Consider the following 23,985-nt stretch of genomic DNA (forward strand, 5'->3'; position numbering starts at 1 on the left):
AAATTAAAAAAAAAAAAAAAAAAAAAGGAAAACCAAACATTATTTTTCGATTGAAATTGCAAATAAAATTGATCAGCTAAAAGACCTTAATAACATTACTCTAGTTTCAAACAAAATATATACTTCGGTAAATTATGAAAGCTTGTAATAAAAAATAAAAAAAGAAAAAAGAAAAGAAAAAAGAAAGGCTCGTTCAAGTAAAAGTTTAGACTATACGCTAAACGAAGATTTATTTATTTTTATTTTTAAATAACCAATACTTAATAAAAATAGCTTATGAAGTGATATTTAACGGTCCAACCTAATGGCCAATCTAAATTATTTCACCTGAATGTGTATTTTCGACCAACAAATCTAAATATATTTTCACAAACAAATCGAAAAAAAAAAAAAACTGACCAAGAAGAAACAAAAAATCTAAAAGCAGAAAACAACTCTTTCAAGAGCACCGCCTTTTAATGTACTATATTCGAATGCAATTTATTTCAAAAGCAAAAAATAAAAAAATAAAAAAAATAGAAATTTTATTCTCAAGGGTAAACTACCCGGAAGGTACGAACACACAAACCGAACCACACAACATGCAAGCTATGTGAAACAGCCTGACGAACTTCTATCAATGCCTTATCCTATTTCATAAAAGTGGTTATCCTTGGGGGCTAAAGCTATTGCTCGAACCATGCTTCTTTGTTCTTTTGGAAGATAATACTAAGAATGTGGCATAAGTAATTTGAACCTACAGAAGGAGGTATTAAGGTCTAACCATAAATAGTTATGAATGTTGAGGTCAGAAACTACGCTTTCTTTTATTTCTACACTCTTACCTAATATAAGATCTGGTCCTTCAACTCCTATAGATGAGTTTAGAAATGACTTTGAGTCGAACTATAACAGTTACAGATGAAATAGTGTACTGTTGACCATTTTATTCTATCCAACGCGGGAGGCATAGATTGAGCTACATTGACGGATCAATTAGGCCCGTGCAGATCCCACTTTAACTAAAATTAGCACAGAAATCCACTCTTCCAACAATTGTTAAACCAATTTCACTCGGCGTCCGTTACAATGAAACTGATTATATGGTGCGAAACGATCTGGTTATCTAGCTTCCAGATCGTGCACGGCCTTCATCTCCATTGGTCGAGTTAATGCACTCATTACTTATAAGAGAATGTACATATTTCCTCGCATGATCTAACTATATTTCTCAGAAGTAGCATCAATTTTCTCGGACAAGCCACATACCTCTCTGATAAAAATGCTGATGAGCATTCTAACCCTATACTTTCGATTATAAACCACCTGTTCTGATGATACTTATGTTGCAACACTGGAGATCTATTATCGTTACAACTCATCCTAAAGCGAGGCATAAACTAATTAAGTATCTAAGGACACTTGCTATTCCAATCGAGGTTATGAGCGGAGTAGTTTAAAGCTGAAACCGGATAATTTTCTGCGATAGATAGTTAAAGCAAATGACAGAACTGAGCCTCATAAAATAACAAAAACGAACAAAGATTGACCTGAATCCAAAAGACTACGGCTCTAGAATTCCTATTTCTCAGTGTGCACACGTCTTATTTTACGATAAAGCATCAGTCATACTCGTGATTCAAGGTGCACACTCGCCAATGAAATGAATAAAAATTAGATAAATTAAATAGAGCGATGCTACCAATGTCTTGTCGCACTAGGTATTAATCTATTATACTGGAGTACGGAAATGAAGCAATTATTCAGACTGAAAAAAGCAGAAGAAAATAGAGGCAAACAGTAGAAGAAGCAGAAGATGAATATATAGAACCTGGAGCTGGAGTATTCGTAGAGTTTGTTAGTGCTGGAGAAGATGATGACTCCAACATCGGCGTCGCAAAGGATCGCCAGTTCTTCCGCCTTCTTCAGCAGTCCGCTCCTACGTTTCGAGAAAGTCACTTGTCTGCTCGTCGAATTATCGATCCTCCTAATTACAATCTTGCATCTCCCCATGCTTAGATCTGCCACTCGTTCCTTCTATCCATTTTCCCGAGAAAGTTACAGAAAAGAAGCGAAACTCCAGTAAATTTCACAAATAACAAGCTACAAAGAAAATCACAACAAAATCGAAAAAAGGAAACGAAAGAAAGGCTCTAAACACTCCGTTTTTCCTCGATGTCGCACATCAAGGATACAGATACGAATTTACGGCATGCGATCAAAGAGAAAACAGAAGAAAATACTCCGATAACAAATGAAAAACGACGGACATGAAAGAACGTGAGAGAAAATGCCAGGAAATTTCCGGGAAATCGTAACTTACTTTTTCGTCAAGGAGCTGGTACGAATCAAGACAAAGAGAGATCAAACAGAATCAAGACAAAGAGAGATCAAACAGAATCAACGCTTTTCTACCGAGCGTTGTACTGAAACAGATTCACAGCATTTATCTGCACAGCGCCATATACGGAAAGGGGTCTGCGTCTATATATTGTGAATGCCCCTCAAGCCTCTGGGTTTTTTTCTAGTGTGGCAAAAACCACGGGCAACTTCATACTTATTAGGACACGTGGCCCAATCATATCGCGACGTATTTACCTGTTTTTTACCCCTCGAGTTTCGAGTCGTCCGTTATATTGATCGTCGACGTGGGCTATAGCTATGGGATACGAACACTGTTATTTTCTCCTTTAAACCTGTTTCCGATATTTTACCTATAACTTTGCGCCGATCAGACGAATTCCGTGATGAATTCGCGGCGGCCAAAGCTTCTCAGAGAACCCCGGAATAAGTATAATACAAAAGTAGGGAGGGGCAAAATGGGAAGAAAAAGTTTCTCTATTATTCATTATTATTTAAATTGGACTGTGGGAAGAAGACCGACACGTCACGTGAGCCACGTCGCCACCTGCACTCTCTTTCTATGCTAGGTGGGGAGAAGAAGAATAATGGAAGCGGCCGGTTTCTATTTGAACATTTTTAAGGTTTCTAAAATTGGTTGGGAACCCCCAAAACCACACGTGTCATCTCTCAAATATCATTTATTTGTTTTTTTTTTATAATGAATATTTTCAATAAATAAATTAAATATTTTAATTTTTCAATTTCAAATCTACCCGAATAGTATGGGGATTTGACAAAAATAACGGGCTTAAATGGAGTCTAGGCCCAGCCCGTAGGCCCATATTCTTTTTAAAAATAAAATATTAATATTTGTGATTACTCCAAATTATTATCACATGTAACACCTTCCCCCTCCTTTATGTGATTGAATGAATAAATAAAAATAATTATGACGAAAACGAGTATAATTTAGTCATAATTTGATATGTTTACTAGTAATGCTAGAATCGTCTTGTGAATGTGGAGTAAGTCACCTCCTATTTCAATCTTCAAAGTATATATTTATTTATACGGGAATTGAGATTGGAATTTCGTGCATAATTTTTTTTTATTTTTAAATATTCGTTTCAAAAAAAATTTAATATATTTTTTTATTATTTTTATTAAAAAATGTGAAACATTTTAATAATTTCTAAAATAAAATATTAAAAAAGAAAATGAAAAAAAAAAATCCCAAACAAATTTTGTTTTAATTTAAATACAATAAAGTCGAAGAGAAAAAATAAATTTAAAAATAAAAAAGATAAATGAGATTAGATAAATTGTGAATATATTAGAAAGTTTGATGGTAGATAAGATATATAAAGATTTAAAAAAAAAAAAATTTGAATTAATGGAATTAGATCATGGGAATGATAATATTTACCCAATTTAAATACAATAAAGTCGGAGAGAAAAAATAAATTTAAAAATAAAAAAGATAAATGAGATTAGATAAATTGTGAATATATTAGAAAGTTTTATAAAGATTTAAAAAAAAATAGATTTGAATTAATGAAATTAGATCATGGGAATGATAATATTTACCCAATTTAAATACAATAAAATCGGAGAGAAAAAATAAATTTAAAAATAAAAAAGATAAATGAGATTAAATAAATTGTGAATATATTAGAAAGTTTTATGGTAGATAAGATATATAAAGATTTAAAAAAAAAATAGATTTAAATTAATGAAATTAGATCATGGGAATGATAATATTTACACAATTTTATGATACGGTAGAAAAAAGATTTTGAAAATATTATCAGTTACATTAAATTCTTTTAAAAGCATCTAGAAATAGTAGAGTTTACTTTAATTAATTTATTTTAGTTAATAATTATTTTTATTATTCCATTCTCATAAGCAAACGGAATTATATATAATATATATAATGGTAAAGGTATTTAATAAACGCTGAATCCTCAACATTTTTCTTTCTCTTTTGGTAAAGGGTGGGTGAGGTCTTCGTTCGTGAAACTCATTCACTTAATTACAAGTAGTTGAATCCAATCTGTCGGTCCTCGTTCTCGAAACGTTATCGATCCACGGCTACAATTTCTTGGTAATTTTCATTCAATCTCAGAGTCTTTCCATTTTATCCTCCTTTTTGATATCCTCAAATTTCTCTGCAGCGCTTCAATTCTCCTTCCCCTAATTTTGACATAATCGGACCTTGAACGACGATCGTCTACCTTCCGTCAAGATGGCAGTTGCATCTGAAGAGACCACAAGCATATGCAATCACTGGTATTGTAATTCTGGATGGATATATAGTTTTTTTTTTTTTCGGCAAGAGATCTCTTGATTGGAAATTTTATCGATTTCAATTTATTTTATTTCTGGCGCTGGCGTTGATTTTTGTTGATGTCTTTGTCAATCGCGGTTATTGTTTGTGATTGTTTCGGAATTTCGATTTATTCCCTTCAATTGTGTTTGAGATTAGATTGTTTTGGGGGATTGAACTCTCATACAATTTAGGCACAAATCTGCCAAGGCCGGATCGTTATTTTGTTTTTTTGATTTGGAAAAAGAACTGTTTGGTAAGAATTTGAATCGCCTGATTATCTTTTCTTCTTCGTGATGAATTTGTTATCTGATCCCTTTCCTAGCAGTTGTTCTTCTATTGTGATGATCTGGATGGTAAATGCTTTTATTTCTCCATTTACAGCGGCAGAGACATTCCGTCGGCAAATATCGATCTGCATTCTGTTCATTGCGCGCGGAATCTAGAAAAATGTAAAATATGTGGCGATATGGTTCCTAAAAGACATGCGGAGGAACATTATCTGAACACTCATGCTCCCGTACGATGATTTTTCTTTCAAACTTAGTAAATACCATTGCATTCATATTCTATGGTGCATAAATGAAAGCATAACATTAAGCTTGAGGGTTATTATATTTTCTTTAGATTGCCTTGAGAAGATTCTGCAGCATACAAATTCTCTCTTAAGACTGTTTTGATAAGAATTAGTGGTACTATTAATTATTGGAATTTCAAGTGCTTATGACCTTATGTTTGGACAGGTTTCCTGTTCGCTGTGTAGCGAGACCATGGAACGAGACATTTTAGCCATTCATAAAGGCGAAAACTGCCCTCAAAGGATTGTCACTTGCGAGTTCTGTGAGTTCCCGTTGCCAGCAGTAGATTTGGCTGAGCATCAGGTATGACAAATATTGAATTTGTAGTTAAATGAGAATTTCAAAAGCGATCTCCATGTTATATACCTTTGTTGGTTCAAATGTACAGGAAGTATGTGGTAACCGGACCGAACTTTGTCATCTGTGTCGTCGATATATCAGACTACGAGAACGATATAGCCATGAAAATAATTGCAAGGGTGTCGCAGCTGCAGATACCGTTGCTGAATCTTCCAGGTATTTCAACTTGCAATTCTTGAAAGTAATCTAATTATTCTATACTGATAACTGCTATCTCTCATTGAGCCCCATAGGATGTCAATTTTTGATGCTATATGCAGTTGGTAGTGCCTAGTTTAAGGTTCTGTATAGTTATCCCATGGCTATGGCTTTCTTCTTGTGGATATCGAAAACCATGGAAATTTTAGATACCCTCTTCCATGAATTTCTTTGCCCTCTCTTTTAATTATCATATATTGATGAATGTTGATCAATTGGTTATTTAATCTGTCTTAGTATTTATTTGTTACTTCTATAAATACATTTTGAAATTAAAAATCTGAACTTTTCAGTCTCAGTCTTCACTCATCAAGGAAAAACCAAACTTTTTCACTACTATAGATGTAACCGCCCGTTTCTTTCTAGGCTTCCCCTCAAGGTTTTAAAACGCATCTATTAGGGAAATGTTTCCATACCCTTATAAGGAATGTATCGTTCCCCTCTCCAACCGATGAGGGATCTCACAATCCACCCCCTTTGGGGACTAGTGTCCTCGCTGAGACACCGGCCGATGTCTGGATTGGATACCATTTGTAACAGCCTAAGCCCACTGCTAGTAGATATTGTCCTATTTGTACTTCCTCTCCTGGGCTTTTTCTCAAGGTTTTTAAAACGTGTCTACTAGGTAAAGGTTTCCACACTCTTATAAGAAATGCTTCGTTCTCCTCTCCAAACGATATGGGATCTCACCATAGCTGAGCTCCATGGATTCAAGTGCTAAAGTCTGAAACTTGCATTGTATTTTAAAACATCTCCCTGGTCTTTTGTAAACTTAAAACTTTGGCAATAAATGAGTCTTGATGGTATTGTACACATGAGTGCCCTGTAATTTGCGCGTTCTTTGTTCTTCCTTCTCAACGGAATGACGAAAATGTGTGTGTGCTGCCATAGGGTTAGCTTCCAATTTATCAGTAGGGTCGATTAGGAATATACCAGATCGAATGAATTTATAGTATGTGGGAATGATGCCTGGTACAACTTGGAACTCAACCCTCAGTTCTTTACTCACGTTCATAACTTTTCTTATTCTATATGTTCAGTTTGTTATCTTCTAATAACGTGCAATCACTCTAAACTGTATCTGAAGGGATGTGGGGGCAGCTCCAGAAAGAGATCAAGTTAGAGATCGAGGCGCTCGACGAAGACAGCCACAGGAGTTTTCTACCCGACGTCTTATATTCACTATTGCAATAACGGGCATTGCCGTTCTACTAGGATCGCTATTTTTCCAGAGAAAGGCCGAGAGCAACATCATGCACTGATCGATGGTAAGCTTACCACAGATCCTACAACTTCCATTTTTCTGCAGCAAGAATATCAGAACACTACTGTAAACTTATGAAACACATGGGCGGATAATTTGATTATGGCCTGATGCTCTGCCTCCTCTGCTCTTTGGGGGATTTTATTTATGTTGGTTGGAATTACGTGGGAAGAAAAAGTAAATTTAATTCCTTGCGATTTTTTACTTTACTATTTGTTGGTAGCGTACTGAATGAGTTCCCATTTTGTGAATATTTGGTTTAAAGAGATAAATATAATTGTTCCTAAAATTGCTACTTTTTAAATGTCAAGAATTTAGAATCTGCCACTGTCAGAACTTTTTTTTTTTATTTTTTTTATTTTATAAGAATAATATATCTTCTTTTTATATAATGATAATAATAATACTAATAATCGGAGGTAAATTAGGAAGGAGACAACATTAAATTTTAATCTTTTGATGTTTTTTTAATCCAACTTTTGTTTTTGGTTCCACCTGTTGGCCACGTGGTTGCTTTTCGAATAATAAGCTTTGTTTTTTTTTTAGTTTAATTATGAATTTATTTATTTTCAGAAGAATTCTTAGAAGAAAAAAATAAATATAAAATTAAAAATGTTATTGTTTTTGAAAAGTTGTTGATCCATCTTTAGAGAGAGAAAAAAAACTATCATAATTATTTTTAATTAATTAACTAATAATTAATATTAATTACTTAAAAGTCAGTATTTTTTTAAATTTAGACAAATCTTAAATCTAGATATTTAAAATCCAAGATATAAAAATAATATTTTTAAATTCAATTATATATCAAATAAAAATTTAGTGACCAAAATAGTATTAATTAAACTGGCCAAATCGTTGACTTGGATAGTACTTATTCAATCCATATATCTCATTTACTAATTTTGAAATTATTATAATTTGAAGCTATTTCCAATAATTCACTTCTTAAATTGCTTGCTTAGATGCAAAATGTTCCCTAAAGGATGCTCTCTCCCCTCCCGGGTGAATATCGCTTATCTTGGTATTAGTTTGAATGGATCAGTTTATTTTAGTGTTATTTGTAATAGTCCAAGTCTATCACTAGATATAGTCTGCACTGTCCATTGATTGGCTCTAATATTGTCCCCATTATTCGGTGACTAACTCTAATATCATATGTAACAGTCCAAGTTTATCACGAGCAGATATTGTGTCTAGTGACAATACCTAATACTAATTGCAGTAGCCAAAACTCATTGCTAGATATTGTTTGCAATGTTCGGTGACTAACTCTAATATAATTTGTAACAGTTCAAACTCACCGCTAGCAGATATTATTCATTTTGACCTGTTGAGTATCGCTGTCAACGTCACGATTTTCCTCTTTCTTTTGTTAGTGCGGTTGGGAGTAGATTAGAAAACACTTAAAACTTTTCTTTGAAGTCTTCCAACTTCCCATCCTTTCCTTCAACTCCCAGATTCATAGTTTTGAAATTAAATGTACAAAACAAAAAATGGCATTATAAATATTTTCTTTTCCTAACTGAAAATGTTGTCATTTCATAAAATCCAACAACTTCTGGGGTTTAGCCTTTTTTAAAAATGGCCAATAAGGCGACACTCCAATTGGATATTCACGATCATCACGTAAGTCACAATTCTTTCTCCGACACTAATTTTGAAATGGTAAAAATCACTCTCAAACATGTTTTTAACCGTTCAAAATCATTTCGATCGTATGAAAATTACGTCTAAAAGTAATTGATTTTGAATGATGATTTTAACCATCCCAAAATCGCTCCCGAACATGTTCTTAAATTGGTTTACGAACATCTTAGCATTTTTGTGGACTGCAGGTAGTCATGGACAATGGTATACTGGCAGTGACACTGTCGAAGCCAGATGGAAATGTTACCGGGATCAAATACAGCAACATTGACAACATTTTAGAAGTTCGTGATAAGGAGGCTCATAGAGGGTATATGATTTCCTTTACTGTTATCAATTATCATGCCTCTTCATCATTTTCCTACTTAATTCCAAACCATATGGTTACTCAGATTTATGAATGAACTATATGATGCAGGTACTGGGACCTCGTGTGGAACTCCGGCACACCGGGAACGACGGGAACGTTCGATGAGTATGTCGAAACTCATACTAACTATTAATTTAAAGTTTTAATTTCAAACGTTTTAACATTAACGTTAAAGTTTTTGGTGAAAACTGCTAATATTTTTGTTTCAAAAATATTTTTGAAGTTTACATTTTTATTAATATCTCAATTTTTCTTAAAAATTTAAAAAATATATTTAAATTTTTTTAAAAAATTTAAAATACTCTCTATCATAGTCATATTTTAATACCTATATTTCAAAAGCACGGTTATTGTTTTGAATTTTCAAATTTCCATTAATATCTTTAAATATTTTAAAATTTTTTAAAAATATATTTAAATTAAAAAAGTTTCAAAAATATCATTAGAAAATATTCCAAAGCATAATTTTGTTTTTAAATTTTTAGAAAAAAAATATTTTACATAAATAATTTATGTACACTCGAAATAGTTAATTTTTACAAATTTATTACACGGATCTTTTTTAAAGTTTTTATTAATTAAATCGCTTTAATGTGCGAAATATTTAAAATTATTCCAGGATGAGAGGAAAAGAATTTGAAGTGGTTGTGCAAAATGAGGAACAAATAGAGCTCTCATTCAAAAGGAATTATTCATTTAAGGACAAGGAAGTTCCATTAAACATAGACAAAAGGTGGCTTCAACCTTTGCCCTAATTAAGCCAATTTTTTTGAATAATAACTTGAAAATAAAGCTTATGGAAGTTCCTTTTTCAGGTTCATAATGCTTCGTAACTCCTCTGGATTCTACTCCTACGCCATCTACGAGCACTTGAGGGAATGGCCACCATTCAACCTCCCTCAAACCAGGATTGTGTTTAAGCTAAGCAAAGACAAGTACGACACGATACACTCCCGTGCTCATATATTTCTAATTCATATATATTTAGAAGAGAGACAATTTCATCGATGAATGAAACGAAAGGAACTCTCGAGTTCCCATCACTTACGTTCTTTACAAAAGAACATGTCAATAGAAATCGAACGGAGATGAAAAGCCCAGAATGATATCGAATCTAAAAATTTATTCTATAGTTGAAAAAACATGTGAAGTCCGACATCAGTTGGAGAGGGAAACGAAACATCCCTTATAAGAGAGTAAAAATCTCTCTCTAATAGATGCGTTTTAAAACCGTGAGACTGATGGTGATACATAACATGTCAAAGCGGATAATATCTGTTAGCGGTGGGCTTGAGCTATTACAAATGGCATCAGAGTCAGACACTGAGCGGTGTGCCAACGAGAACGTTGGGCCCTCAAAAGAGGTGGATTGTAAGGTACCATATCGGTTGGGAAGTGAAACGAAACATCCCTTATTAGGCGGTGTAAATTGTCATTAATAGATGCGTTTTAAAATAACGAGCCAAAACATCTCTAAAAAACGTTGCATTTCTTTCGCACTATAGAAGGGATGACCCGCAAAAGCAACCGAAATTCTTACCTAAAAACGAGATGCATCCAAAGTTTAGGGTTTCGGGTTTAGGGCATTCTCCGTTCTAATGGTGATGTTTTTTTTCTTTTGTTTTTGTTTGATTGTAATATAGGTTTCATTACATGGCGATCGCAGATAACAGAAAGAGATCGATGCCACTCCCTGACGACAGAGTAGGCCGCAGAGGCAAAACCTTGGATTTTCCTGAAGCTGTATTACTAGTCCATCCTAGAGAAGCTGCGTTCAAGGGAGAGGTGGACGATAAGTACCAATATTCTTGTGAAAATAAAGATCTTAAAGTGCATGGATGGATATCCATGGATCCTTCCGACGACCCTCCGGTGGGTTTCTGGCAAATCACTCCGAGCAGCGAGTTCCGATCCGGCGGACCGCTCAAACAGAACCTCACCTCTCATGTGGGACCATATGCTCTTGCAGTAAGTATTGTCTACTTGTCACTTTACTTATAAACTCACGACCAACTCTTAATTATAATTAACCGAGGTGGGAGTCCTCTCCCAACGATCCTCAATAATACTCTTCTCGAACCAAATACGCTATAAAACCTCCCATGAGGCCTATGGAACCCTAGAACAACCTCCTCTTATCGAGGTTCGACTCTTTCTTTGGAGCCCTCGAACACTTTAGTCTTTTGACTACAACTTCGAGGCTCACAACTTCTTTGTTCGATATTTGATAATTTTTAATGCGTATTCCTGGTAAATTCATGATCAACTCCTTAATTAGCGGACGCCAACCATCTCAATATTAAAGAATTTACATAATTGGAACAAATATCAGATGTTTCTTAGCGCTCACTATGGAGGAGAGGAGTTGGTGCTGAAGATGAATCCTGATGAGCCGTGGAAGAAAGTATTTGGACCTGTCTTTTTCTATCTTAATTCTGTTCCTAATGGAACTGATCCACTTTCTTTGTGGGAAGATGCTAAAACTCAGGTCTTTTCTTATTTTTTATTTATTTATTTATTTTTATGATTATGAATATATATATTTATTTTAATCTCACTATTTCTCAGATGACGAAGGAAGTTCAAAGCTGGCCCTATTCTTTTCCAGCTTCTGAGAATTTCCCACCACCAAACCAACGTGGTAGATTGACTGGCAACTTATTTGTCCTTGACAGGTACGTTTACTATTTTTTCTCGGGTGACAACTCAAGTCCACTGCTGGTAGACGTGGGATCTCACAATCTACTTCGTTCGAGTCTAGCAAGGAATCTCACAATCCACCCCATGGGGGTCCAACGTCCTAAATGGCACACTACTCGACCTCTGACTCTGATACCATTTATAACAACTCAAGTCCACTGCTAGTCAATATTGTCAGTTTTGGCCCATTATGTTTGCCTTGTGAGATTTTTAGTAGGACCCTTAAAGGGTGGATTGTGAGATCTAGCATTAATTGGAGAGGAAGAGAAAAAAATATTTTTTATAAGGGTGTAGAAACCTCTCCAAGTAAATGGGTTTTAAAACTGACCATACATAACGGACTAAAGTGGACAATATCTACCGGCGGTGGGCTTGAATTAATTCAAATGGTATAAGAGTCAGACATAGTGGTGTCCTTCTTTATAAAAATGTGAAAACTTTATCCTAACGAACGTGTTTTAAAACTTTGAAGCTGACAGCTATAAATTATTTTTATAAAAATTAATAGTAATTTCACTGCATTTGTGAGCAGATATGTTAACCAAGAGCAAATGCCGGCAGCTGAGGCATATGTGGGACTGGCAGCGCCGGGAGATGCTGGATCATGGCAGACCGAAACCAAGGTACTGAGCGATTGACTATATTTGATTTTCACCAAATAATGAGAACTAAGAGAATGATGTGTATTTAAACCATGATCAGGGCTACCAGTTTTGGACCAAAACAGATGCATATGGCTCGTTTAGCATCGAAAATGTGCGCATCGGCGACTACAATCTTTATGCTTGGGTTCCTGGCTTCATTGGTGACTACCATTACGACGTTGTCATTAGCGTCTCTGCAGGTTTTGATTCACATTTCAAATATCTTCATTTAATTAAGAACAAAATATGCATTATGAATTAAGAGGTTAGACGTTCAAATTCAAAAAAGAAAAAATTCTATGTGAATGAAGCTTATAACTCAAGAAGCGAAAGAACTCTCAACATTTATAATTATATCCAGGTAGTGATATCGACATAGGGGATCTTGTTTTTGAGCCGCCAAGGAATGGTCCAACGGTGTGGGAAATAGGCATTCCTGATCGCTCTGCAAATGAATTCTATATTCCTGATCCTAACCCAAACTACATTAACAAATTGTATGTCGACCATCCAGATAGGTACGAGAGCTTTTCTCTTTCAACTACAGTTAATCGCTTCTTGTTAAGGATAGTTGACCGTTCATTAAGGCAAATATCTAGATATTTGCCTTACATTACGGGTTACCATATTTTCTCTTTTACTAAATGCAAATATATTGTATTCATTTATTATTCTTTCCTTTTATCGCTATTTCCTTATTATTTGTAATTTACCTTATTTCTGTATTCTGTAAATGATTATAAATAAGAGAACTCTCACCACCATTTGGGTGTGGTGGATTAATCAAACATTCACATGGTATCAGAGCCCTTTCGGTTTAACAACCCTGATCCTTTCTTCTCTATGGCTTCCGAATCTTGTTATCATCTTCTTCCTTTCAATACTCTAATCCATATGATCACCATCAAACTTTCTTCCTCCAATTATCTTCTTTGGAAAAGCCAACTTCTCCCTCTTCTTGAGAGTCAAGACATGCTGGGCTATGTCGATGGAACTATGGTTCCACCACCTCGCTTTGAACCAGAAACCTCCTCAACATTCAACCCCAAATATTTGGCATGGAGAGCAGCCGATCAACGACTTCTCTGTCTCCTGCTCTCCTCTCTCACTGAGGAAGCCATGGCTGTTGTCGTTGGTCTCTCTACTGCACGTGATGTTTGGCTTGCGTTGGAAACTACGTACAGCCATCAGTCAAAAGCTCGTGAACTGAGACTCAAGGATGACTTGCAGTTGATGAAACGTGGCACAAAACCTGTTGCTGAGTATGCCCGTGCCTTCAAAAAAATTTGTGACCAACTTCATGCCATTGGCAGACCCGTCGAGGACATTGATAAAGTGCATTGGTTCCTTCGTGGACTCGGCACCGAATTTTCAGCTTTTTCTACTGCTCAGATGGCTCTCACCCCTATCCCCTGTTTTGCAGATCTAGTCTCTAAAACTGAAAGTTTTGAGTTGTTCCAGCGCTCCCTTGAGTCCTCTGACTCCACTCCTACAGCATTCATAGCCACTAATCGTGGCCGCACCCATGAAAGTCACCCTGCTTCCTTTACCAATCAGCGAGGTCGTTCTTATTCTCACAAAAACAACTCTTCTAATCGAGGACGAACCCACTCAAGTCAGGGTCGTCGACCACCTCATTGCCAAATATGCCGCAAAGAGGGCCATTATGCTGACCGCTGCAACCAACGGTATGTTCGACCTGATTCTTCTCATGCTCACCTTGCTGAAGCCTTTAACACGTCATGTTCTATTGCTGGACCCGATGCTGCTGATTGGTTTTTGGACACTGGAGCTTCGGCCCATATGACTGCCGACCCATCAATTCTGGATCAGTCTAAAAATTACACGGGTAAGGACTCTGTGATTGTAGGAAACGGTGCATCCCTACCCATTACCCACATCGGTACTCTTTCTCCTGTTCCAAATATTCACTTATTAGATGTCTTGGTTGTCCCTCACCTCACTAAAAATCTTCTTTCCATAAGTAAATTAACGTCTGATTTTCCTCTCTCCGTTACATTTACTAATAATCTTATTACTATCCAGAATCATCAAACAGGAAGGGTGGTGGCAACCGGTAAAAGAGATGGAGGGCTATATGTGCTGGAGCGCGGCAACTCTGCTTTTATTTCAGCCCTTAAAAACAAATCTTTACGTGCTTCATATGATTTATGGCATGCTCGTCTGGGTCATGTGAATCATTCTGTTATTTCTTTTTTAAATAAAAAAGGTCATCTTTCTCTTACGTCTTTATTGCCTTCTCCATCATTATGTAATAGTTGTCAGCTTGCGAAAAGCCATCGATTGCCTTATTCCCGCAATGAACGTAGGTCGTCTCATGTGTTAGATCTTATTCATTGTGATCTTTGGGGTCCTTCTCCCGTCAAATCAAATTCGGGTTTTCTTTATTATGCTATTTTTATTGATGATTATTCTCGATTCACTTGGTTTTACCCTTTAAAATTTAAATCTGATTTTTTTGATATTTTTCTTCAATTTCAAAAATTTGTGGAAAATCAATATTCTTCTCGTATCAAGGTATTTCAAAGCGATGGTGGTACCGAATTTACTAGTACTTGTTTCAAAACTCATTTACGTAATTCTGGCATCCACCATCAACTCTCTTGTCCATATACACCTGCTCAAAATGGTCGTGTTGAGAGAAAACATCGTCATGTGACTGAGACTGGCTTGGCCCTTCTCTTTCACTCTCATCTTTCTCCTCGTTTTTGGGTTGACGCCTTCAGCACTGCAGCTTATATTATCAACCGGTTGCCTACTCCACTTCTTGGAGGTAAGTCACCCTTTGAACTCCTTTATGGCTACACTCCACATTATGACAATTTTCATCCCTTTGGTTGTCGTGTTTATCCTTATTTGCGTGATTATATGCCTAACAAGCTTTCTCCCCGCAGCATTCCTTGTATTTTTTTGGGTTATAGTCCTGTTCATAAAGGGTTCCGCTGTCTTGATCCCGCCACCACTAAGCTATATATCACCTGCCATGCTCAATTTGATGAAACTCACTTTCCTGCTATCCCTAGCTCCCAAGCCCAACCTCTTTCCACTATTCCTATTTCAAATTTCTTGGAACCACATCTTCATCATATTGATTCATCCCCCCCTACCACTTCATCACCGCACATTCCTCAATCCAGTTCATCCCCGTGTGATATTTGTTCTGACCTTGTAGATGAGTCTGTGCAGGTTGATACTTCTCTTGCAGGTTCCACTTTGTCACCCTCGACTTCTAATTCAACCTCTATTGAACCTCCTGTTGATTTCTCTTCTTTGGGCACTCATCCTATGATCACACGCGCCAAAGCTGGTATATTCAAGACTCGTCATCCAGCAAATCTTGGTATGTTGGGCTCATCTGGACTTCTCTCTGCTCTTCTTGCATCCACTGAGCCAAAAGGATTCAAATCTGCGGCTAAGAATCCTGCTTGGGTGGCTGCCATGGATGAAGAAATTCGAGCGTTACAACAAAATGATACTTGGACTTTGGTTCCTCGCCCTGCCAACACCAACATCGTGGGCTCTAAATGGGTGTTTCGTATTAAATATTTGCCCGATGGATCCGTCGAGCGTTTCAAGGCTCGTCTCGTTGCCAAAGGTTATACTCAGGTTCCTGGTCTTGACTACACTGACACTTTCAGTCCAGTTGTCAAAGCTACCACTGTCCGTGTTGTGCTTTCTATTGCAGTCACAAATAAATGGCCTCTTCGACAACTTGATGTCAAGAATGCTTTTCTCAATGGAACGCTTATTGAACGTGTTCATATGGAACAACCTCCTGGGTATGTTGATCCTCGATTTCCAAAGCATGTTTGTCTATTAAAGAAAGCTCTCTATGGCTTAAAGCAAGCTCCTCGTGCTTGGTTTCAGCGTTTTAGCTCATTTCTTCTCACACTTGGGTTTTCTTGTAGTCGCGCTGACACGTCCCTTTTTGTCTTTCATCAGCAATCTAACCTTATCTATTTGCTTCTTTATGTTGATGACATTATTGTTACCGGCAACAACTCATCTCTTATTAACAGCTTTACTCGCAAGCTTCATTCTGAGTTTGCTACCAAAGATTTGGGTTCTCTCAGTTACTTTCTTGGTCTTGAAGCTTCACCCACTCCTGATGGTCTCTTTATCAGTCAGTTAAAATATGCTCGAGATATTCTTACTCGTGCTCAGTTGCTCGATAGCAAACCAGTTCACACTCCCATGGTTGTTTCTCAACACCTGACTGCTGATGGTTCTCCTTTCTCTGATCTTACTCTCTACAGATCTCTTGTTGGCGCCCTTCAGTACTTGACTATCACGCGTCCAGATATTGCCTATGCTGTCAATTCTGTCAGTCAATTCTTGCATGCCCCTACTGCAGATCACTTTCTTGCTGTCAAACGTATTCTTCGCTATGTCAAAGGAACACTCCACTTTGGTCTTATCTTTCGTCCATCCACTGTTCCTAGTACGCTAGTCGCTTATTCGGATGCTGACTGGGCTGGTTGTCCCGATACTCGTCGTTCTACATCCGGCTATTCTATTTATCTTGGTAACAATCTCATTTCTTGGAGTGCCAAAAAGCAACCTACTGTATCACGCTCCAGCTGTGAATCTGAGTATCGTGCTCTTGCCACAACTGCTGCTGAACTTCTTTGGGTTACGCATCTTTTGCATGACCTCAAGGTCCCTATTTCACAGCAGCCCTTACTCTTATGTGACAACAAAAGTGCTATTTTTTTGAGCTCTAATCCTGTTTCTCACAAGCGGGCCAAGCATGTTGAACTAGATTATCATTTCCTTCGAGAACTTGTTATCGCTGGCAAACTTCGTACACAATATGTACCCTCTCATCTCCAAGTTGCTGACATCTTCACAAAGAGTATTTCTCGACCTCTCTTTGAATTTTTCAGATCCAAGCTTCATGTTCGTTCAAATCCGACGCTCAGCTTGCGGGGGGGTGTTAAGGATAGTTGACCGTTCATTAAGGCAAATATCTAGATATTTGCCTTACATTACGGGTTACCATATTTTCTCTTTTACTAAATGCAAATATATTGTATTCATTTATTATTCTTTCCTTTTATCGCTATTTCCTTATTATTTGTAATTTACCTTATTTCTGTATTCTGTAAATGATTATAAATAAGAGAACTCTCACCACCATTTGGGTGTGGTGGATTAATCAAACATTCACACTTCTCTTAAATCTTATGTTGATTTAATAATAAATTAGAGGATGCCTATGGAGCGGGGACGGGTTCCAATCTCCACTCTTACAAAATTTTCATTTGTTTAGCATTTTTTAATTAGCACGGAGAAATCTTTCTCCACTCGCTCTTCATTTTACATTGGGTTTGCGGAGCCTCAATCCCACGAATTAAATGAAAATCTCTATAATAATATATCATTAATTAATTTGTCTTTTTTTTTTTTTTTAATTTCAAAGCTGATAGTGACAGAAGAAAATAATTAAATTAAATAGCTTAAATTCTTAGAATATTACCGTTGAGCAGATTTAGGCAATATGGACTGTGGGAAAGATATGCAGAATTATATCCTGATACAGACTTAGTATATACCGTTGGAGTCAGTGATTACCCAAAAGATTGGTTCTTCGCTCATGTTAATCGGTACGTTCCAATATATGGTAATATGTCGATTAAAATATACCAAATTCATAAGGTTTTTAATTAATTAATTAATTAATTAATTAATATTTTAAAATTAATTGCAGGACCAGAAATGATGGGTCCCATTTACCAACCACGTGGCAAATCAAGTTTACACTCGATAACAACGTAGATAAGAGCGGTATCTATAAATTGCGAGTGGCTTTGGCCACTGCCAATGTTGCTGAATTACAGGTACTCATTCTATTATATTATTAAATTATAAAATTAATTTTTTAAATTTGAATAATTTGATATTACTTTTTCTTTTTAAATAAAAATAGATTCGGGTGAACAATCTAGAAGTAGAGCATGCTCTATTTACGACTGGACAAATTGGACACGACAATGCAATTGCAAGACATGGCATTCATGGACTCTATCGACTCTATAGTGTCGACATGTCGGGATCTGTACTGGTAGAAGGAGAGAACACCATCTTCCTTTCACAAATTATAAACGATTCATCTTTCAACGGCGTGATGTATGATTATATCCGCCTCGAAGGCCCCCCATCGGACGTCTCTACACATCCATAAAATATATGTTTTTTCTTTTTTCATGTAAAATTTATAATTATAGAAGTATTGTTGTGAACTAAAAGTTTCTCAGAAATTTTATTACAGAGTCAATTTTTAACCGTTCAGAATAAATTTTTACGGTACCAATGTGAAAATATAATTTTTCAGGATTAAAAAACATATGGAGTACGGAGTAATATTTTAATGTTAAGAAACCTTTTCTTTATTGGGCCGGGCCGAAAGGGTTTATTGGGCTTACAAGAATGGGCCATCGAAACTCAAAACAGGCTTAAGGGCCCAAAATGATTCAACAAAGTCGCTTTCTAGGGAGAAATTCGTCATTTTGATGAGTTTCTATTCCGTCTCTTTGCTGCTATATATACCCTCATCTACAAAATCTAGGGTATAAAAAGCCCCAAATTTCTTCGCTCGCGAAAAGCTTTGGAGCCATCGTTGTCCCGGTTAGAATCAAGAAACGAGAAGAATCACATACTTACCAACAATCTGTAACTACTATTCCTTGCTTCTACTCTCTCTTTAATTTTATTTCGTTCCATTTAGAATTGATCTCTCGCTTTTATTTCGAAGATTTTGCCAGCTTTCTCGAATTCTGATGCTATGTTTCAAAATTTTCTGAAGATTTTGTCAATTCCGGACGTGTATTTTTTGAGTAAATTTGATATCTTAGCTAAAGAGCTTCCATATTTTTCAGATCTTGTTTTCTGAAGAAGAATGGCAACGTTTGAACTCTACCGCAGATCGACGATCGGAATGTGTTTGACTGAAACTTTGGACGAAATGGTCCAGAACGGTACTCTTAGTCCGGAGCTTGCTATTCAAGTTCTTGTCCAGTTCGATAAGGTACAGTCAAAGCTGTTTGGAGATTTTATATATTTTTGGATTTGTGTACGGAATTAAGGTTTAAGGTCTTGTTTGATTTAATTTCCTTCCACTTTTGGCTTTTGCAGTCTATGACTGAGGCTCTGGAATCACAGGTGAAAAGCAAGGTGTCTATCAAGGTATCCTTTTTTTTTTTTTTTTCTGGCTTATGAATTTGGCGGATCTTTTAATGCAGAGATTTATGTTGCTAAGTCAACATTATAAACTTGAAACGTGATTTAATAACTGATAAGAGGAATTGGTTGTGTCTGCCTGTTCTGAGATTGCTCTGTTTGTGCTTTAGTGCACGTCTAGCCTTGAGCCAAATTGTTTTGTCGGCAACACACCTATATGTCGAATGTTTAGTAGAATATTTTCCGTGGTCTTTGGTTTCATATACAAATGCACAGCATACAAACATTTGTATTTGAAACGTGGAAGTTTCGTTGGTGGAACTTTTGATTAGGTTACTTGTGTTCATTCCATTCCTTGTTTTGTTTTCTCCTAATTCTTGAAACGTTTTCAGTATAAAATATTGCACATTGAATTAGTTTATCTGGATTGAACTTTGTTACTTTGTGTTTTTGGAATTTGGCGATAAAGTAATCGATGTCATTAGGGATATGGCCTTGCTACAATATCAGGTTCCACAATGAGCCTTAACGACTATTCAATCCGAAGGGTGTCGGATTTTCTCATGATACTCAGTTGAAAGTTGATAGTGCATAGATTATATGTTAAGTTTTCTTTAAAAGAAACTTTGAACTTACAATCACACAGCAATATTTAAGGTGTTATGTAGTCAACGGGCCTGGCATTCTTCTAGATCTTCCCAGCCATTTCTTTTGTCTCTTTCTTTCATAACACCAATCAATTTGTTTTTGCCAAGTGAATGTATTTCATAACGCCCCCCCACCAATCACCTATTCTGTGTTTTGCAACAGGGACATTTGCACACCTACCGGTTCTGCGACAATGTTTGGACATTCATTTTGCAGGATGCAACATTTAAGAACGAGGATTCCCAAGAGACTGTTGGAAGAATTAAAATAGTAGCATGTGACTCAAAGTTACTCACACAATAAGCTTGATGATGAAATTTGCATAATTATTTGATGATGGTAGAAGGAAATAGTCATGGTGACGAAATGGCCATCCGGGGGCAATGTTGCGAGTTTGAAGCAATTCAAACATGATTCTGTAAAGTCATCGACCCGAACAGCTAAAAGTTACTTTCACGCCCATTGAAGATACATTTGACTGTAATTGGCATTTAAAGCTGATTACATAACAAGTATACAGCCCTTCTAGTGTAATGATAATAAAAACATGATATCTATTTTCATATTATGCTTTCAATCTTTGTTTCTATTAGTGTCTTTCAAACTCAAAACTTATCCCAGAGTTCCACTCATATATTCCTGTCCTTTGTTAAAACCTTTTTTCTGTACATGAGATTCAAGTTTCCATGATTCCATTAACCTTAGCATTTTATTGGCATTAAAAGAGTCAGACATTTTCATGTTTCCCCAAGTATCTGTAACCTTCCATTTTGTCCCCAAGGCGTGCTCGATACGATTGATTTCCAGAAACGCCTAATTGGGCAAACACGATCCAAACATTTTTAGCCCTCGATCCCTTATACAACAATATAGGGAACCCTCCTTGATTAGGAACAAATTTGAAAGCATTTGGTGGTCTATTGCCTCCTCAATTGAAGGTTTTCTCGAATGAGAGGCATGGAAAGAAAGCCCTCCTCTTCATCTTTAATAGCCTCAACTCCATCAAAACTTCTTCACAGACACTATCAGTTACACCACCCGTCCTAAAAGGCAAAAATGAGTAGTTGCCAAACTGGGCCTATTTGAAACCTCAATTCAGAAAACACAGCAGTCCCTTCTAATTTACTAACAACCATGTCCGGGTTTGGACGATATTTAAACCGATATTCGCACGTTTGCTCACCCCTTCCTGCTTGGAATCATTTATGTTGGAGGTAATAAGCTGTAGCCTCACTGAGGCAGAACCATCCTATAGTCTGACATTTTCGTAAGCGCAAATTATCCTTGTAATTCGATGTGTCCGTGGCAGGTCAAAGCCAAAAAGTTAAGATTTGTGATTGGTTCGGGATGTAGTTCTTCAATTTCAATATGGTAGTTGTTAATTGGATCTAGGTCCCGTGGAAAAAGAGGAAGCTAATTGAAGTGATTGATTGATGGAGAAGTTTGAAGAGGTGGAAATGAAAACGATGCTGATAGTGAAACTCTCGTGAAATAATAGAGAAACCCAACTTGGCGAGCCTCCAAGACAATGAGGCGAGCACTACTAACCAAGCCCAACTTCACAAACATAATGCTCAAGCTATTGAAAGAGCTGATCTTGCTTTACCCAAACCTTTCCTCAAATGATAATAAATGTTGATTGCGTAACTATGGTCAAGCATCCTAGTCGACCCTTGATCGAGCACACCACATTACACCAATGTGGTGATTAATCCCACACATTTTGATGCTTTAAGTTAGTACCAAATCAACGAAGACTTACATTTTCAGTGAAAGAGATGTCGAGATAAGTCTGACAATGATCAATCAATTAAGAGGTTCCTTACTCCTTTTGTGTAACATGTTCAGTCCTCGGCTCGGCCTTCATGGTCTCCAAGAATCTTCGTTTTCTTTTCTGGACGCGTGGGCCTATAGGCATCGTGGGTTCAAACCCATGCGCCACCGCATGATTTTACCCGGAACAATATTATAATCAAAACAATGAAATGATAGTTCATATTCCAAAATGCCGGCTCGTGATATTTGCTCAATCACGATTATTGGCCGTTTCTTTATAATATTGATGTTTCAGATCCATAAGCTCGAAGCCTGCTTCAAAAAGAAGCTGAAGCAATTGGTCTTTCACTGATTCAGTGCTTTGCTTTGATGGCAAACGGCGGCGTTCTGCACGTAGTGGTATTCCCATGGCTAGCCTTGGGCCATCTCATTCCCTATGCTCGTCTCGCCATTTGTTTAGCCCAAAAGGGCCTTAAAGTTTCCTTCATATCAACCCCAAGGAACCTCGGTAGAATTCCCAAAATACCCCCACACCTCTCCTCCGCCGTAAACCTCGTTGGCTTCCCTCTGCCCCCCGTCGACGATCTTCCGGTCGCCGCCGAGGCTTCCTCCGACGTACCGTACAACAAGCAACAGCTATTGAAGAAGGCCTTCGACTCTTTGGAATCGCCGTTGTCCGATTTGCTTCGCGATTTAAATCCCGATTGGATTATCTACGATTACGCCTCTCACTGGCTTCCGCCACTCGCGGCAGAGCTCCGTATATCGACTGTTTACTTCAGCCTCTTCACCGCCGCGTTCCTTGCCTTTCTCGGCCCGCCGTCGAAGCTGTCCTATGGCGGAGGTTCCCGGTCAACGGTGGAGGACTTCATGAAGGTCCCTGAGTGGATGCCTCCAGAATCGAACATCCTCTTCCGGTACCATGAGATAAAAAAATCCTTAGACGGAGCAACCGGAAATGAATCCGGAACGTCCGATTCAATCCGATTCGGTGTTTCAATCGAAGAGAGTGTGGCTGTGGCCGTAAGAAGCTCCCCGGAACTGGAGCCGGAATCGTTCGATTTGCTCTCAAAGCTCTACCAGAAGCCAGTCATTCCGATTGGATTCCTACCTCCATTAACGGAAGACGCAGAGGAACTGAGCGGAGATATCAAAGAATGGTTGGAGAAACAGAAACCGAACTCAGTTCTGTACGTTTCATTTGGAACTGAAGCGTTTCTGAGTCAAGAAGACGTCACTGAACTAGCCTTCGGGCTGAAGAAATCTGAGATTCCATTTTTGTGGATTCTGAGAAGAAATTCACATAAGAACGAATCAGAAATGTTACCAGCCGGATTCAAGGAGCAAGTCGGAGGCCGAGGATTGCTTCACGAAGGATGGATCTCACAGGTGAAGGTACTGAGTCACAACTCGGTTGGCGGTTGTTTGACTCACTGTGGATGGAACTCAATCATAGAAGGGCTCGGATTTGGGCGAGTCATGATTCTCTTTCCTGTTGTGAACGACCAGGGATTGAACGCAAGACTGTTGGAGGAGAAGAAACTCGGAATCGAGATCGTGAGGAATGAAAGAGATGGATCATTCACGCGCGACTCGGTTTCAGAATCGGTGAGGTCGGCCATGGCAGAAGGTTCGGACACAGGCAAACGATTGAAACAGAGAGCAATGGAAATGAAAGAGTTGTTTGGAGACGGAGATAAGAATGAACGTCACCTGGACGGGTTTGTGCACTTTCTTAAGTCAAAACAGAAATGAACGGTCTAGACCGTTCAGTAATAAAATATAGATTAAATTATTCAAAATTCCCTAAAAACTTAATTACTGGACTGTTCATGGCCCATCTATAATTTGGGCCGGTCAGCTCAAGCCCAAACTATAATTTGAGCCGATCAAGCTGTCAGGAGCCCAGCCCATTCGGAGAGAGATGATCCTATGGCGTTTAACAA

The 23,985-nt window shown here is 37.3% G+C and overlaps 5 protein-coding genes across 8 annotated transcripts in view; 4 read left to right on the top strand and 1 right to left on the bottom strand.

Moving 5' to 3' along the window:
* The window catches only part of LOC111476528 (MADS-box transcription factor 23-like), a 14,661-nt gene extending 12,254 nt beyond the window's left edge, over positions 1-2,407 (bottom strand). For 3 of the 4 annotated variants that reach the window (XM_023120227.1, XM_023120226.1, XM_023120225.1), the window contains exons 1-2: positions 2,303-2,406; positions 1,811-2,016 (exon numbers count right to left, since the gene is read on the bottom strand). In XM_023120227.1, coding sequence (XP_022975995.1) covers positions 1,811-1,992 — 182 coding nt within the window. In that variant the 5' untranslated portion in view covers positions 1,993-2,016; positions 2,303-2,406. Of the gene's footprint in view, positions 1-1,810; positions 2,017-2,302 lie in introns of all 4 variants that reach the window. The other variant, XM_023120229.1, reaches the window with a different exon arrangement.
* A 1,878-nt stretch (positions 2,408-4,285) lies between these two features.
* On the top strand, positions 4,286-7,260 carry LOC111476436 (XIAP-associated factor 1-like). The gene is made up of 6 exons (XM_023120095.1): positions 4,286-4,429; positions 4,500-4,614; positions 5,036-5,171; positions 5,395-5,532; positions 5,618-5,745; positions 6,875-7,260. Exons 2-6 carry the CDS (start codon positions 4,571-4,573, stop codon positions 7,047-7,049), a joined length of 621 nt encoding a protein of 206 aa, XP_022975863.1. The 5' UTR covers positions 4,286-4,429; positions 4,500-4,570; the 3' UTR covers positions 7,050-7,260.
* Positions 7,261-8,591: 1,331 nt separating this feature from the next.
* Positions 8,592-18,735, top strand: LOC111476434 (rhamnogalacturonate lyase B-like). Its single transcript, XM_023120093.1, has 14 exons — positions 8,592-8,680; positions 8,890-9,011; positions 9,120-9,176; positions 9,691-9,804; positions 9,887-10,006; positions 10,715-11,039; positions 11,404-11,559; positions 11,640-11,746; positions 12,304-12,394; positions 12,474-12,615; positions 12,777-12,933; positions 17,926-18,042; positions 18,147-18,276; positions 18,366-18,735. The coding sequence occupies exons 1-14, from the start codon at positions 8,636-8,638 to the stop codon at positions 18,618-18,620; spliced, it is 1,938 nt and encodes a 645-aa protein (XP_022975861.1). The 5' UTR covers positions 8,592-8,635; the 3' UTR covers positions 18,621-18,735.
* A 250-nt stretch (positions 18,736-18,985) lies between these two features.
* LOC111476437 (transcription initiation factor IIA subunit 2) lies at positions 18,986-20,851 on the top strand. The gene is made up of 4 exons (XM_023120096.1): positions 18,986-19,108; positions 19,315-19,463; positions 19,571-19,621; positions 20,426-20,851. The coding sequence occupies exons 2-4, from the start codon at positions 19,335-19,337 to the stop codon at positions 20,564-20,566; spliced, it is 321 nt and encodes a 106-aa protein (XP_022975864.1). The 5' UTR covers positions 18,986-19,108; positions 19,315-19,334; the 3' UTR covers positions 20,567-20,851.
* A 1,485-nt stretch (positions 20,852-22,336) lies between these two features.
* Positions 22,337-23,985, top strand: LOC111476435 (UDP-glycosyltransferase 91C1). The gene has a single exon (XM_023120094.1). The coding sequence runs from the start codon at positions 22,409-22,411 to the stop codon at positions 23,792-23,794; it is 1,386 nt and encodes a 461-aa protein (XP_022975862.1). The 5' UTR covers positions 22,337-22,408; the 3' UTR covers positions 23,795-23,985.

This window comes from Cucurbita maxima, unplaced genomic scaffold (genome assembly GCF_002738345.1).
Source record: "Cucurbita maxima cultivar Rimu unplaced genomic scaffold, Cmax_1.0 Cma_Scf00003, whole genome shotgun sequence".
In the NCBI taxonomy this organism is placed as follows: Eukaryota; Viridiplantae; Streptophyta; class Magnoliopsida; order Cucurbitales; family Cucurbitaceae; genus Cucurbita; species Cucurbita maxima.